The sequence below is a fragment of the Microsporum canis genome, genomic scaffold, assembly GCF_000151145.1.
Source record: "Microsporum canis CBS 113480 supercont1.4 genomic scaffold, whole genome shotgun sequence".
NCBI lineage: Eukaryota > Fungi > Ascomycota > Eurotiomycetes > Onygenales > Arthrodermataceae > Microsporum > Microsporum canis.
The window spans coordinates 282,735-297,305 of record NW_003299166.1 but is presented as its reverse complement, the minus strand read 5'-3'; the positions used below and the strand labels follow the sequence as shown (position 1 = coordinate 297,305).

At 49.4% G+C, this 14,571-nt stretch overlaps 4 protein-coding genes across 4 annotated transcripts; 1 reads left to right on the top strand and 3 right to left on the bottom strand.

Annotated features, from left to right (window-relative positions):
• Positions 1-499: 499 nt before the first annotated feature.
• On the bottom strand, positions 500-3,112 carry MCYG_04085 (HbrB; the record flags this gene model as incomplete). Its single annotated transcript, XM_002846302.1, has 1 exon — positions 500-3,112. One exon carries the CDS (start codon positions 3,110-3,112, stop codon positions 500-502), a length of 2,613 nt encoding a protein of 870 aa, XP_002846348.1.
• A 496-nt stretch (positions 3,113-3,608) lies between these two features.
• Positions 3,609-7,174, bottom strand: MCYG_04084 (ankyrin repeat domain-containing protein; the record flags this gene model as incomplete). Its single annotated transcript, XM_002846301.1, has 2 exons — positions 3,609-6,648; positions 6,729-7,174. The coding sequence occupies 2 exons, from the start codon at positions 7,172-7,174 to the stop codon at positions 3,609-3,611; spliced, it is 3,486 nt and encodes a 1,161-aa protein (XP_002846347.1).
• A 426-nt stretch (positions 7,175-7,600) lies between these two features.
• On the top strand, positions 7,601-8,463 carry MCYG_04083 (conserved hypothetical protein; the record flags this gene model as incomplete). Its single annotated transcript, XM_002846300.1, has 3 exons — positions 7,601-7,667; positions 7,812-8,179; positions 8,293-8,463. The coding sequence occupies 3 exons, from the start codon at positions 7,601-7,603 to the stop codon at positions 8,461-8,463; spliced, it is 606 nt and encodes a 201-aa protein (XP_002846346.1).
• A 19-nt stretch (positions 8,464-8,482) lies between these two features.
• Positions 8,483-13,936, bottom strand: MCYG_04082 (AvaB protein; the record flags this gene model as incomplete). The annotated part of the gene is made up of 9 exons (XM_002846299.1): positions 8,483-8,521; positions 8,543-8,978; positions 9,052-9,160; positions 9,232-10,119; positions 10,180-11,772; positions 11,905-11,962; positions 12,380-13,018; positions 13,090-13,673; positions 13,756-13,936. The coding sequence occupies 9 exons, from the start codon at positions 13,934-13,936 to the stop codon at positions 8,483-8,485; spliced, it is 4,527 nt and encodes a 1,508-aa protein (XP_002846345.1).
• Between the last annotated feature and the right edge of the window lie 635 nt (positions 13,937-14,571).

Here is a 14,571-nt window from a genome sequence, read left to right as displayed (position 1 = left end):
TTGATGTGGTTAGTTGGTTGTTGATGTATCTCATGTTGACGAACGGATGAAGTCTTTGGGGCAAGACGGGATATATATCTCTGTACTGGAATCAAGAAAGTCAAGTAAAACGATTCGTTCATTCATTTGTAGGCCTGCTCCGACCAAAGTAGCAAGTAAGAGGGAAAAAAGGGGTATATGTACACGGAAGAGAAAGTTTCCTGGGACGATTCTTCAGTCTCTTCAGGAGAAGAATTGGAACAACCCACGCCAGCCGTGTAAAAGGGAGTTTAAAAAGAAAAAGAAAAGAAAAATCAACGCATCAAGCAGAAAATCCCGATAAATGCAATGCAATACAGTACAGAGAGATATGGAGCATCGACGTTTTCGTCACGGTCGTGGCCACGAGAAAGAAACATGAAAAAGGAAAAGCAGTGGGAGTAAGCCTGCACAAGGCAAAGTAAACCAGTAAATATACCAACCGGCCCGGTCCGCGCTTCTGAAAGCCTTGTCAGTGGACTTAGTGCTCAGCTTGCTCGCTGCTTTCCTTACGAGGGGGTGGAGGTGGACGAATCTTGGTTCCGACGAAGCCTCGACGGTTGCGGCCTGTTCTGCCACGGCCTAACCAGTTGTGCTTGAGGGCTTTGCTCAGCTCTTCAATCTTTTGCTGCGCCTCGTCATCGCTTTGGACACTGGCCAGCACGCAGATACACTGAAGCATACGCCCAGCCGTCTCGGTGATGTGGGATGGATCCAGAGGTGGTGGTTGTGGTGGTGCCGGATGGTTAGTTGAGTGGTGGGTCTGAGCTAGGATAGAAGGCTGAGATGGAGAGTAAGAGGAGTAAGACGACGGGTAAGTGTGTTCCGGGTTAGAAGACGTGTTGGATATCGCGCGAGCTCGGGAGAGAGACGCGATTGCGGACTCAGAAGAGAAGCTGCCGGCGTTAAGGTGAGGCGGCTGTGAGTTATAGCTTCCAACTCCGGTTTCGTAGCCTGCAGATGTGCTTGGCCGACTGGCACTGGCTGCGGTGCCGTGCAAGGTCGCAGTAGGCGGCCCGTTGATATTGGCATTCATCTTCTCTAGGCTAAGACGGGAGAAGGCCGCTTTCAAGACTTCGTATCGGGTTAAGATGACGTTGTCGCGGAACGAGGTGAGGACTATCTTGCGGACGTCGAGTTCGTCACCAATGGAGGCAGAGGTATCCCCAGAGCCAGGTTTGGCTCCCCAGAATTCCTTTGCTTCACGAACATTCATGATCGAGCCGTGGCCCTTGAACTCGAGATCAAGCGGTAAGAAGGTGGCCTGGATGAAGGGCAAGATCGTTCCAAAGGCGAAGATCCATACGTTGACGAGGTGTGGAATGATATTCTCCTCTGGCACCTTGAAGATGGAGTAGTTGAGAGAGGCAAACCCGGTCTGCAGCAGGTCACGAAGGTCTTCAACGACTTCATGAGGCATGTGTTTCTGGACACAGCACTGTATGTGCACTCTGACGAGCTTGTTGAGGTCCTCCAACGCGATTCGAACGTCCTCGCCTTCAAACAAGACGAGTAGTTTTGCCTTGAGGAAGTCCCAGGCGTCATCGGGAGTCATATTCTGAAGACCAAACCCCTGCAGAATCTCCTGGATAGCAGCATTGTTGCCCGGCAGGATACCCCCCTGAGCACTCCCCAGGGAAGAAGATGGCCCGCCAAAGTTCACCGTAGAACCCGTAACCGACGCAGCACCAGACCAGTCCGCCTGGTGTTCCCCTTCTCGCATCATCGCGTCCTGTTGAGCAGCAGCGGCGGCGGCGGCAGCAGATGCTTTTTCCTCCTTTTTCTTCTCTCTCAAAGCTCGACCGCCGTGTCTCAGGTCAAGGCCGCTCATAGATTTTCCAAAGGTTGAAACCGCCGGAGACGAAGGTGCAAAGGAGTAGAGAGACTGAGGTGCACTGGGATCCAGAGGACGTGAGTTGCTGTTAGCAGAGGATAGAGGGAGGTGGAAGTGGTCGTCCTTGTCCTTTAGCTTAAGCTTCTGCCGTGAGAGAAAGTGATGTCTGTGTTTCTCCTTTTCTTTGCCTCTGTCTTCATCTAGAGAATGGCGCTCAATAGGCACAACAGTAGTAGCGGAGGAGTTTGCCAGAGAGTAAAGAGATAGATTGTTTGTCGATAGATTGTTATTGTTGTTATTATTGTTATTGCCGCCGCCGCCGCCGCCGTCATTCAGACTGGCCGTCGACGCATTAACTATCCTAGAGGCTAGTTTGCTTGGTGATGGCATGGTCTTGTCCTTTTTGTCTTCTTTATCTCTAGACATGCCAATATGTTTTGGCTTGGAGAACAGCTTCATCTTGGACTTTTCACTCTTCTGCTTCTGGCCAGGCTCAGCGCGGTCAGTCACTCCTCCAGTTATGGTGGTGGACATCGTTGGCAGGACACTCTGGGGCGTGGGAGTTCTGGGAAAGGCGACATTCGCAGCAGTTGTAGCTGCCGCTGCGCGACCTCCAACCGAGCCGTTCTGATAGTTCAGCTGGCCAGGCACAGACATCTGAGGTCTGAGGGCGTTTACCTGTATCGGAGGAGGCGACTCCCTGGCACCTCTCCGTGCCGCGATCCCACTCTCCTGTTGCGGTGGTATTGTCTGCGATCTGTTTCGTATGTGCTGCTGCTGCTGCTGCTGCTCGGTCTGGTGCTGCATCGCGGCCTGGGCAGCGATTCTCGAGGCAGAGACGGCCGAGTTCTGAGAGGCTGTGGGCAGAGATGGCTCAAAGAAGCCCTGAGAATGGTGGCGTGAACGGAAACCTCGAGTGTCAGACGATGCTGATGGGGCCAGAGGCGATGCCCGCCGCTGGACAGGCTCGTTTTGGGGCCGCAGCGCACCAGACAGCGAGGTGTTGCTGCCATTGACGCTGCCGGCACCCGTCGAGGGGGAATGAGACGGCTGGCCGGCAGAGGTAGACTGCTGCGGCGGCTGGTGGTTCAGGCCATAGAGAGATCGCTTTGAGACGTTGAGGGTTGTCTGGTTCGAGGTTGTGGAAGAGGCACCGCTGCTGGACGAGCTGGCACGTCGCGCCTGTGTCTCCGAGGAGGGAGTCGGCGGCAGAGGAGCAGGGCGGTCCTGTTGGCGCTGAGGAGAGCTCACTGGCTTCATGATGCTGTCCGTCTTCTGTCCGACTTCCGCCCTCCAGGTGGTCGTCTCCTAGTGGTTTGTATTCTCTTCGTCTTGAGGGGGATGTTTCAGTAGGACCGCTGGAGCATCGTCAGCTTGGGCAACCTGGAGGATCGCAGTCTCATATCCGAGAAGCTCATCTTTCGACTTTTCCGCTTTTTTCACTCCATCTTTTCTCTTTTTCTCCTTGTTATTTCATTGATTCTTCTTCTTTCGTCGTTCAAGACTGATATATGCTTATATAAGCGGCTCTTCACTTGGCCTTCGTCATATAAAAAGAAATCAAGTCAAAATACAAGTCCAATTTGATATATCGACAATGATAATGTGATGGTAGATATGCCTATGAATATCCAGTGATTTGGGATATCATGGACTACTCAAAAGAAGATACAACAGCCGACCAAAATATGTTTATACCATTCATCTCAATGCTTCAAGTTATATACTGTCCAAGATTCTTACCAATGGGATCGTTCTACACGGATATGCTTGTTCCATCAAGCTCATAAATGGTTGCTTCCATTACTGTATGCGGCAACTCTGGAAGCTCAGGGGTTGGAACTTCTGGTGCAGTGTACACTGACGCAGCAGAATCACTATCGGAGTCGTCATTGTCTAGGTCTTCTCTGTTGTTCTCCCGATTGTTTAGTATCTGCTCTTCTGCAGGTTGCCTTGGGGCATTTGACACTGTAGTAGTGGGTGCGTTTCCATATAAGGAGTTACAGGGAGAGATTTCAGCCAACTGATGGTTTCGATGCCGTAGTGGCAGGTCATGCGACGTAGAAGTCGGTTGAGGGTGCTCAAATATTGAGAGTGGCGTACTTGTTTGGCTTAGTAGAGTGGCTCCTATATCCCCCGGGTTGGCATAAGATCGTGTGTTACTATTATCTTGGTTGTCTGGATGGGTGGTGGCTGATAAATTATCTTCTGTAGGGGTTTGAGTCCTAGTCGACCCATCATCACTCTCCATAGCAGTATTCTGCGGGGCTTCGAATAAACCAGGGCGAGCAGATATCTCTGGGGTGGCCTGACGCTGCTGTATGCCTTGACTACTCAACTCATCCGACTCGCTGAACTCGCTGCGAGGGAGCATAATGCGTGGTAACGCAGGAAGCTCAGTAACAGCCTGCGGAAATGATGGTATTGGTGGGGTTGCTGTGGAGGGAGGATTGTGATAGAACGCCTGCATCACTGGTAGGGTATGTCTGTTATCACCACTGGAGGTGCTAACGTTCTCTGTCATACGAGATCCTCTGATGTGATGGCTATGTAACGTAGGCTGTGGGTTCTCAAATACAAGCCTTTGGATCATCTGGGCTCTTTCTGGTTGGATGGGAAGTTGAGGGTGAAACCCAGTCTGTGAAAACATTTGTCCTAGCTTAATCTTCGTGAGTATACTACTCTTTAAGAGTAGCAACTGCAAAACTTCTGCATGTCCGTGGTGCGCTGCATACAAGAGAGGGTTCCAGCCCATTCCATCGTACTGCTCCACAGAGGCACCTTTATCAAGAAGAATGGTTACTATCTGCGCATCACCCGTTCTGGATGCTATAGCCAGTGGAGAGTGCTCCTCTCGCGTGCCATTCCAGGAAGTTGGACAGAACGTAGCTGCACCTTGTTCTAACAGGCGCTCAACTATTGAGGCATTGCCATTGCGACAGGCAATGCAGAGGGCCCGAGTACCAGACGAATCTGCGGAATCAACCACTGCTCCCTTTTGGCAGAGCAATTCGACCAATTCTAGGGAGTTTCGAGCTACCGCAATGTGAATGGGTCGTTGCTGTCCTTCCCCCTGCGCCTCGACGCATGCCCCACAACCGATAAGATGCTGAAAAATTTCAATATCTACCAGATCGCAGGCATAATGAAGCGGAGTGAACCCTCCTGAACTCTTGAGCTCAGTAGGCGCCCCTTTACGGAGGAGAAATTCTACCACCGCAAACTGTCTAGACATGACTGCAAGGTGTAGAGGTGTCATTCCTAGTTTATTCGTTGACTTTATGGAAACTTTCTTTTCCAATAGAAGCTGAACGACTTCGACATGGCCGTTAGCCGCCGCTGCATGCAGAGCATTCATGCCACTTTCATCCGTGGCCAGTATGGAGGCTTTCTTCCCAATTAAAAACTCCACCGTGCGCACATCGCCAGCGATTGCTGCACAAATTAGTGGTGTTCTTCTATTGATTTCGACGGCCTCAATGTCCGCTTTGTATTGAAATAGAGAGCGACAGAGGGTATATTGACAATTCTCGCACGCATGGTGAAAAGCCGACTTCATATTAGCATCCTTGGCTTCAATATCAGCTCCAGATTGAAGAAGGAATGCTGCCATTTCCCCGTCACCTCGGATTGCAGCCTTGTGTAAGGCAGTCATTTGCCCTTTGGCTCGAGCCGTTATCTTGCATCCTGCCCCAAGGAGCATCCTTGTCGAGTCAATATGGCCGCCTTCAGCAGCTACCCAGAATGGGGTTCGACCCAGGGAATCCTTTACGTCAATGTTCTCGACTACCGATAGAAGAACTTGAATAGCGCCGGTATGCCCTCTAGATGCTGCCAAATGGAGAGGTGTTGAGCCGTCTATTCCCTGCGTATCAAATTTTGCCCCTTTCTGTAGTAAGTAATCTACCACTTCCTCCTTACCACAATGTGCGGCAACAGCTAACGCCGTTCTTCCAGTGAGTTCATGGTAACAATTGATATCGGCTCCTCCACCGATTTGCATTTCGACCTGTACCAGTGACCCAGCTTGTGCAGCCTTTATAATGGGAGGAATAGTGGCACTATCTGGTGATGAGATGTCGATACTGGTATTCGAACGGCTTCGGTTAACTCTTGGGGCCGTTTCTTGCTCTGGTATCGGAGAGAACGAATTAAATGATTGCGGACCTAGCAGTGGTGATGTTTTTTTCAAGCTTCGTCGACTTGAAGTATCTAATCTTCCAAGAACTTTGCGAAACTTTTCCCTCTTTGAGCCTGACTTGTGAAGCGGTATAGGGTTTGATTGCCATCTTCGAATTATAGGTTGTGTAGGGTTCGCTGAAGTTTGTGATACAGCCAGCGAAGCACTTCTCCCGATATCCCCCTGTCCCTGTGGCTGTAATGTTTCCGGTGTATTGTTGTCCATTGGCTCAAGAAACGTACTTGGATACGAAAGAGTGTTACTTCCCCTAAATGATTGGGACCGAACGGTACCGCTTGCATAGCCCTCGTCGGTAGTTGTGGACATTGGGCTTTGGGGCTGATTTGTTGCGGGGGGAATTGATTCCTCTGCGGAAGCACGGTTTAATATGGCACGGTTATGTGCCAGAGCCCTCCTATACGCGGCTGCATTCACAATTATATCATCGACATCTAAAGTAGTCTCACTGATTGTCGACTGGGTAATACTTCGAGTAGATGAGTTACCTAGTTGCCTAACTGAACTTCGCAGCGTCTCGGTATCGTCGGCAACTTTTTTCAGTAGCCGTCTATTCTCTTCCCTCCGTAGTAGCTCAACTTGCTCTGTAACTGTGCGACTAGGAAGGTGTTCATGTCAATATCCTAGGTTTGTTTGTATTTCAAAATAAATATAACGAGATAGTGTCTTCAGACGCACCATTGGCAAACTTGCAACAGAAAATTCAATGCTAGGACTTGGGACTGGAGCCGCTGCTGATAGTCCCGCATCAGATGATCGTTCCAAACAGCTCGCATCCTCGCAGTGACACGCAGGTCAGGCATCTCTCTGCCATCAAGTACGCTCGTTACTTTTGAGACCTGCGCAAAGAGGCATTCCATGCTTGTCTTGCAGCCATCTATGGCGATATCCAACCCATCTAGATAGTCAGGATGCTCGGCCCTACTAGAATTATAAGTTGCCCATTCTTGAAGCTGTGTGATGGCTGACTTGATCGTGGCAGCTTGGACAATAAGCGAGTGAATGGTCATATCCGCATCGGCATATTTGCCCTGCAAGGCTCGCAGGCCTTGAACGGTGCTGCCAATAATCTGCACTGTTTGCATGGCACCAGTTACGGTGCCAAAAGCTGATGCTGGATCCATTGGATCGTTTGATGGGCGTCCCGCCGGGACGGACCTAGGCGGCCTGCTGTAATTCTCCCAGCTGGGATTAGTCTAGTAATAGGGACAAGGGCAACTGAATGACTGGACACATTAGTTACCCTTTCCAACGTCACAGCCCTAAGGTAAAAGAAATCGATGAGATAAGATGGCAGAAGGATGACGCCCGGGGGATTTTAAGGCAGCGAGGCTCTCCCCCTGCACAAACACAGACATCCCTGTAATATAACAGTCTTAATCTCCCTGCATGTAGCGTTATGCGGCCTCCCTGAGGCTGAGGCTGTGCCAGAGGGAACTCAGCCTCCACATAACGAGGATCTCGATAAGGCCAAAGTATCGTCTTTTTTGCTACATGTACTCCGTATGAGGTTAGCCATTACTATATTATAATTCATATAAACTAAGCACATGTTTTCCTGCATTTCTTCATCTTATATAAAGGGAAAACACTGTATACATTCAATATCAAGTCGAAGCTGAAGTCGAAGTTGAAGGAGAGAAACATATTTCCTTTTCAGGGAGGGCTTGGCGGTAAAATCACGTGATATTAACCGCGTTGGTTCTTTTTTCATAAACTGTTGAACATTTAATCGACGTAAAACACAGGAGAGAAAATAAGGAGAAACTTTCAAATTACTAGAAAGATATACTCGCTGTCTATATATCATGGCATCGCAGTCCAACTCGAGACCGGAGAAGCAAGTCGTTCTCAAGGCCGTTTATCAGTCCCCCCGCACATCTGAAGAGACGACCGCACCGCCCGCACACCTCTTCTCACAACGGCTCTCCGCCTCTATACCTCCATTTGGCGAATATAGCCTTGCAGAAAGAACAGCATATTTAGCAGAGCTTCGGACCTCTATCGTCTCCCTGCAGGCCGATGTGAACGCCTTTCTTACCGAGAAAATGGAGGACGATAAGCTGCGCGAGCAAGGAAGCGGTACAACGGATGACAAAAAGGAAGAAGATAATTATGGCGAAGAAGTGGTCAATGACGAAGATGAATGATGTGTCCATTTCGGACAGCGTACAGATAGCTTTGTTATTATGTTTACTATGACGCGGGCAGGGGTATCCAATAACAATGTGATATATACAAGAGAGATGGGAGGAATAAACGACGCTACCGAGATACCATATGCCGAGTGGGCTGGAATCACACTTCTATACCACTTGTCATGCTGCAGAGCTCAACCTATTGGCGCAGCCCAGATGAACGACCATATTGCTATGGTAACGTTGTTAGCAACCGGCGTTTATACGGATTTTAAACGGTTAGGGGAGATAAACTTACTTTGGAAACACGCTGATAACACTCCCACCCAACCGCTTATGACAATGACTACATACCCGATCCTCGCTAACGGTGATAAACCGGTTTCTGCCCTTGTTGTTGCCGCCCACCTCATCACCTAGTCGCAGAGAAGCCTCTGTTTCCATACTTTGAATTTTATGCAATGAGGAAATAATGCGTCCTTGGTTTAGAATAGAGTTTGCTGCACGGATTCGACTGCGGAAGTAGAACTCTAGGTCATGGATTGGTAATGTACTGGGGATAAGGCTTAGAGTTGAGCTGGCTGGCAATCGGGAGCCGTGTCGTGCGAGGATCTCGATCGCAGGGCCATATCGTGGTTCTTGGCCATGCGGTGGTGACAAGTACAAGGAAAGAAGCGTGTGGTAAATAGATGGACGGTTCTCCTCGTCCTCAGGTGTGGGAGAACTTCCGTACGGGGTTGCGCGTTGTTTGGTATATGTATCATCATACAAATGGACTCGATTGCAGTACCTTTCAACCCAAAAGCCGTCAGTATTAAATTCAATATAAATAAAGTTCGTCATCCATTTGCCTAGTTACTTACTCCTCGGCTTTTGCGGCATTATTCAGCTTGAATACGTATATCTCCAGTGCTTGTCTGTGTTGTCCCATCTTGCTCAATGTGACTGCTCTTGGCTCAAAGAACTCTGGATCTAGTCGTTCGATACTTCTTAGTTGCTGTCTGCACAAATAATTCAAAGTAAAAGAACATAGATTAACTCACCGTCCCTTGGGAGTCGGTCTAGCATTTTCGCAGGCGAATACTGCTCGCTCGTCTCCAGCACCTTCAGAAGCTTGCTCTTGCACTCCTCCCGCTCTTCCTCGCTCGAGAAAACGTCTTTTGACTGCTTGCTCTCCAATATCCGTTCGAGGTACAATGTCAACAGCCGGAAATGTATATCTGGCGTCAGGTCATTAAGTTCGTTAATGACGTGTTCTGAATACTTAATCGCAAGCTTCGCATCGATGCCGTTAAGGAACCCCAGAACCCGCTCACGCGGTAAGGTCTCTGCATTCTCCGTATCCGCGAGAAAGACCTCCATTCCCAGCTCAGGGTCACTTCGTAACGGCCATTCAGCGAATTCCAGGATCAAGTCGATCATATCCGGAGGTAAGTTTTGCAAATAGGCAACTGTGCGTTTAGGCCCTTGTAAGTCAGCCGAGATTTCCTCTCCGGCATCCTTTTGTCCAAACTTCTTGAGTTGCTCTAGGGCAGATCGATGAAGTCGTTTGCCAAACAAGAAGTCAATCAGGTCACCGTAACGAGCGGTCTGTTCTAGTTTCTCCATCACTACTTCAGGATCACAGAAGTTGTCGATGCGGAATAGCGAGCCAGCTAACGTTGGAGTCGCGAACATGAGTGCTCTGAATAGAGTAGTGTCTACCAAAGTAGCTGTTTCACGTAGCTTCTGGCCCATATCAACGTTTTCTAGGTCTTCTGAAGAAATACCTAGGGTTTTCAGCATAGATTGGGTAGCTTCATCTGATTTATCAACATTGATTGAGGGCCCTTTAAGTGTGCCGTCGGGGCTAATAAATCTAGAAAGCCTCCGGCGAATATCAGCTAAGAACCCTTGAAGTTCGTAAACGGCCGCCTTCAAATCCTTCCCTTCTAGCCATGAGAGTTAGTGCCATATCCTATTTCGAAGAGAAAACGGGTTAGAATACATACCAAGTCGCTTGTCAGGCTCTTTCATATCTGCTGGTTTACCACGCATGCTCCCCGTTTCACTAGAATCATCTGGTCTTCCTCTTAGAAACGAGGTTACAGAGGGTGCGTAGGTTCCATTCTTGACCTTTGGCTTGTCGTCCGGCGTTGTTGGTTCGGTACTGTTGATGCTGGTGCCATTTTCTGGTTGCAAAGGGTTTTCCTCCGAACCTTCTGAGTTTTCCTGTGACGTATCTTCTTCAATAGAGGATAGCTCACCAGCAATAAGTTTAGGGAACAAACGGATGACAATTTCTGGAGGCGCGGAAACCTCTGTGAATAGGTCCAGCGATTTGCGATATTTTTGCTTACTGAATAACGCCTGGGCCTTGCGTAGCTTGATCTCCCGCAATCTACCTTCCTTGTCATTTAGAAGGGCGTCTTCGAGCATCCCAAGAAGGCTTATTGCTTCATCGAGGTGGCCTTGGTCAACCAAACCATCTATTTGAGAGTCATAATCGAGAGCACTCATCCTCCAGATGGCACGCCCGCTACCCACAAGGAAACCCTTTCCTGCATGTGCAAGGCTGATGTTTGGCTGTGGAATGTGAATCATGGTAGCCGATGGGAGGGACACCGATTGAAGAAGAGACAATGTTTCCGGATTTCGCACCTCCAGTATACCCTTGGATGCATCCTGAAGTGCCAATAGGTAAGGGTATGAGTACCCAACAGCTTCAGGAGCTACGGTCCAAGGAATCTGACGACGCTTTAGGGCGTTTCCATCCGTGTCGATGAAGTGGGTATTGACATCCTTTGCAAGTAGCATCTGGCCTTCACATAATCTCGTAGCAAGCGGTTTGGGCGTTGATCCGCCCATACCAATGTAGCTCATACCGGCACCTACTCCCCCCAGACGCCCTGTATCCGAACCCCCGGCTCCTCCAATGCTTCCAGGCCCCACGATATCCGTGACCTCTTTACTCACAACGTCAACAAGGACGTAACTGGAGCTAAGCCCGGCTAGTAGCTTGGTACCGTTTGCCCAAGTTATCGTCTTTATACCGCTCACGAGGGTGATCTCCGTAGCATCGTCTTCAAGCTCCATATCTTGCCATGTCCAGAGCATAAGCTTCCTCTTCACCGCAACGGCAAGTCGAGACACAATCGAAGGGACTCCAGTGTCCTGATCCTTCTCGATGTTCGAGGTGACGGCAAAGGTGGTAGCTCCCTTTGTGCGAGTCAACTGCTCGTGCAGCTCGTAGGACTGCAAATCATGTATCGACACATGGCCATTTGACAGGGAGAGTAGAATATTCGCCTCCTTGATTATCGCTAGCTGCTCGATCTTGTACCGTGAGAACTTCTCTAGCTCTCGTAGTAGATCTGTCGGTTTGGTCGTGGTAGTTGGCTGTACTGCACCACCTCCACCACCGCTGCCGTCCTGCACGTCCGCGTCATCGCCAGTCCGGGCTTCCTCTTCGTCATCATTCACTTCATTAACCCTGTATATTCGTAGCGACCCTGTATTCAGTCCGACCAGCAACCTGTCTCCGTATGTCAGGATGGATTCTATCTTTGACTTGTCGCGAGGCCGAAACTCGACGAGGGGTCGAGCTGTGAATGCAGTCAGCATGGCTGGAAGGGAGAAGATCGATCGATGCTATCACCGACGCTCTTGGACCACGCTGCTATGTCCATGAGGCCTGGTGGGTGGGTTGTGTCTCGTTCTCTTGCTTGCTTGCTCACTCTCGCCCTGGAAGCTTCGCTCGACCTTCAAGATGTCATGCTGCAGCTTGTCATCTGACTTTGATTGGACCAGCAAGCTTAGTCAGTAATTAACTAAACGTCGATCAATACAAAAAGCCGTTAAAAGGGACATTGATGTATTTGTTTAATAGAGTATAAAAGGCTAGGTGAAAGGCTGGTGCGTCCATTCTAAGGTAGATATATGTTGTATCAAATAGTTAACATAAAGGGAGAGAGGCAGATAAGAAGATATATAACATTCTTTCTTTTTTAATATCCCATGAATAAAGGGGCCATCTATTCCACCCCGTTCGAGATCAAGATGCCCCATGCTCCCCGAGTTCCTAGACCCTTTCGCCTCCAATCTGACGCCATTTCGTATAATACCTCTATTTCATTGCACAGAAGAGTTTAGAAATCAAGAACAGAACCGAGTAAAAGAGGAGAGAGCGCAAGAGAGAACCTATTTAGCTACAGGCGGAGGACACTGCGGCTCCTGGTGTTTTGCGGACGAGCCTTTCCCACGCCACGTCGATACGGCGGGGATGTTGGCTTTGAATCTCTTCTCCTCGGTCCCATAGGCTCGAGGGGTAAGCTTGATCAGCGTATGAAGGGGAACTTCCATCCAGGGGCTCTGTTCCTGCGACATGTTCAGGAAATATGAGTATATGCATCGCAGAACGGCCTGGTGCGTGACTATGAGCACGTTTTCACTTCGTTCGAGCTCCATAATGATTGGCTCCAGACGGATGACAACATCACGGTATGATTCACCGCCTCGATAGCGGTAGTTGTATTTATCGTCGTCGCGGGCTTTGAAGTCCTCTGGGTACCGTTCGGCGATTTCCTCGTAGGTCAGGCCATCACAAACGCCAGAGTCGAGCTCGTCAAGGGCCTTCCACTCGAGCTTGTCATAGCCTGTTTCTGCCTGCAGGAAACGAGCTGTCTGGATCGTGCGTTTAAGCGTTGAGGTCCAGATAACTATCTTAGTGCCAGGCGGGACTCCAGACTCCTTGAGGAGGGAAGGTAAAGCTCGCGCATACAACTCGCCTCGACTGGACAGGTTAGCGTCACCACCTATCTGTCCCGAGAGATTAAACTCAGACTCTCCGTGCTGTTATCAATTGTTAGTCTGTTGTTAACAAAGGGTAAGCCATGTTAAATATATCGGTGAAGAAAACTCACCCGAGATAGCCAGATTGATCGAGGTTTGATGTGAAGGTTGATGGTGTAGTAAACCAATCTGCTAGACAGATAGTCTTTAATATTGTTGATGACAACGGACGTCCCTACATTGATGAGCTGGATGTAGGACACATCCTCATCTTCCTCTATGGTCTGGTATACTTTTTCATAGTTGTTGATCCGCTCCATAAAGTCCTGTGCGGCGATTTCTGGGTCCTGTCCGATGTAGTCTGGAGAGGTGGTTTTCACTTCGCGAATATTGTTCATGATGAGTTCTCGGTCGTCGCATTTCGATTCAACGAAGAGCGGCTCGATCCCAGCCGCCTGGCACACGTCGCGGATCCACTTGCGGCGAGCCTTGGTAGAATTGGTTGCGTCAAGTATTGCCACCTGTCCTCCTGTAGTTGAGAACCAGCGAAGCATGTCTGTCACTGCAGCTTCTGCCGCAGCCCGGCGTAGCCTTTCGCCATCCGGATTAGATGTGTCGAAGAATGCAGCCGTAGGTTGGGGCGTGTCCTGCCGGCGATACTGCCCAACATTAAAGATCTTTGCTGGAATCCCGATCCATGAAAGATAACGTAGAGCTGTTAACCTAGTTAGTCGGGTATTTTTTTTTTATTTATTTTAAAAAAAAGGAGGGGGGAGGGGGAGGAGGGTAGACAATACCTTTGCCTGCGATGAGACTCTTCCCCCGGGCTGGAAGCCCAACCATAACTACACATATCTTTGCATCATCGTTCTGCTGGCTGTTAGCTGTCCGCTCCAGAGTACGAGATCCGCCATACATAGCAGGAGACTCTGTAGGGCACGGATAGTATGTATAGGATTTATCGGAAGGGGGTGTCATTATTCAGGGGGCTCTCTTTGGAACAAAATGCACAGCCAAGCAGTATCCTGTGTAGACAGTATCAAAGGCAGAATAGGAAGATGTAGATGAGGGAATGGTATAGAACAACAGGCTTCATATAAGCTCCCTTTAAGGCTGCTTCATTCACAAAACAGGTAGCTTGTTCATTCGCTTAGTCGTCCAGAGTGAGGGTATTCTCCTTTCTTTGCATGTATCTCTTGTCTCCCTCCGGGTGTGTAGAGACGTAAGAAAGGGGCCACCCCCCATTTTATACCATGCCAGCTCCGTCTTTTGCATGTTTGCGTGCTGGGGAATAGTGGCTTGACTATATATACCGTCATATCATGATATTTGCAACAGCTTTCCTCCATCTTATTTTCCTCTTCGCCTTTTCTGACGTCGGAGAATCTCGGAAAAAGCAGAGTCCACGTCGGGCCATCCCGTGAAGTCATGTGCTCGCCAGGGGTTGCCCGATTAGGAAATCCGCAGCGTGCTTTTCAACGGTCGAAAGGAAGAAGACGTTGAAGTGCAGAGAAAGAGAGGCAGAGAGGGAGGGGGAGAGGGAGAGGCGAAGATAGAGGGGCGATGGCAAGCTCCGTGTCATGGGCAATCGAGGTTACAGCGGAGAGAACGAA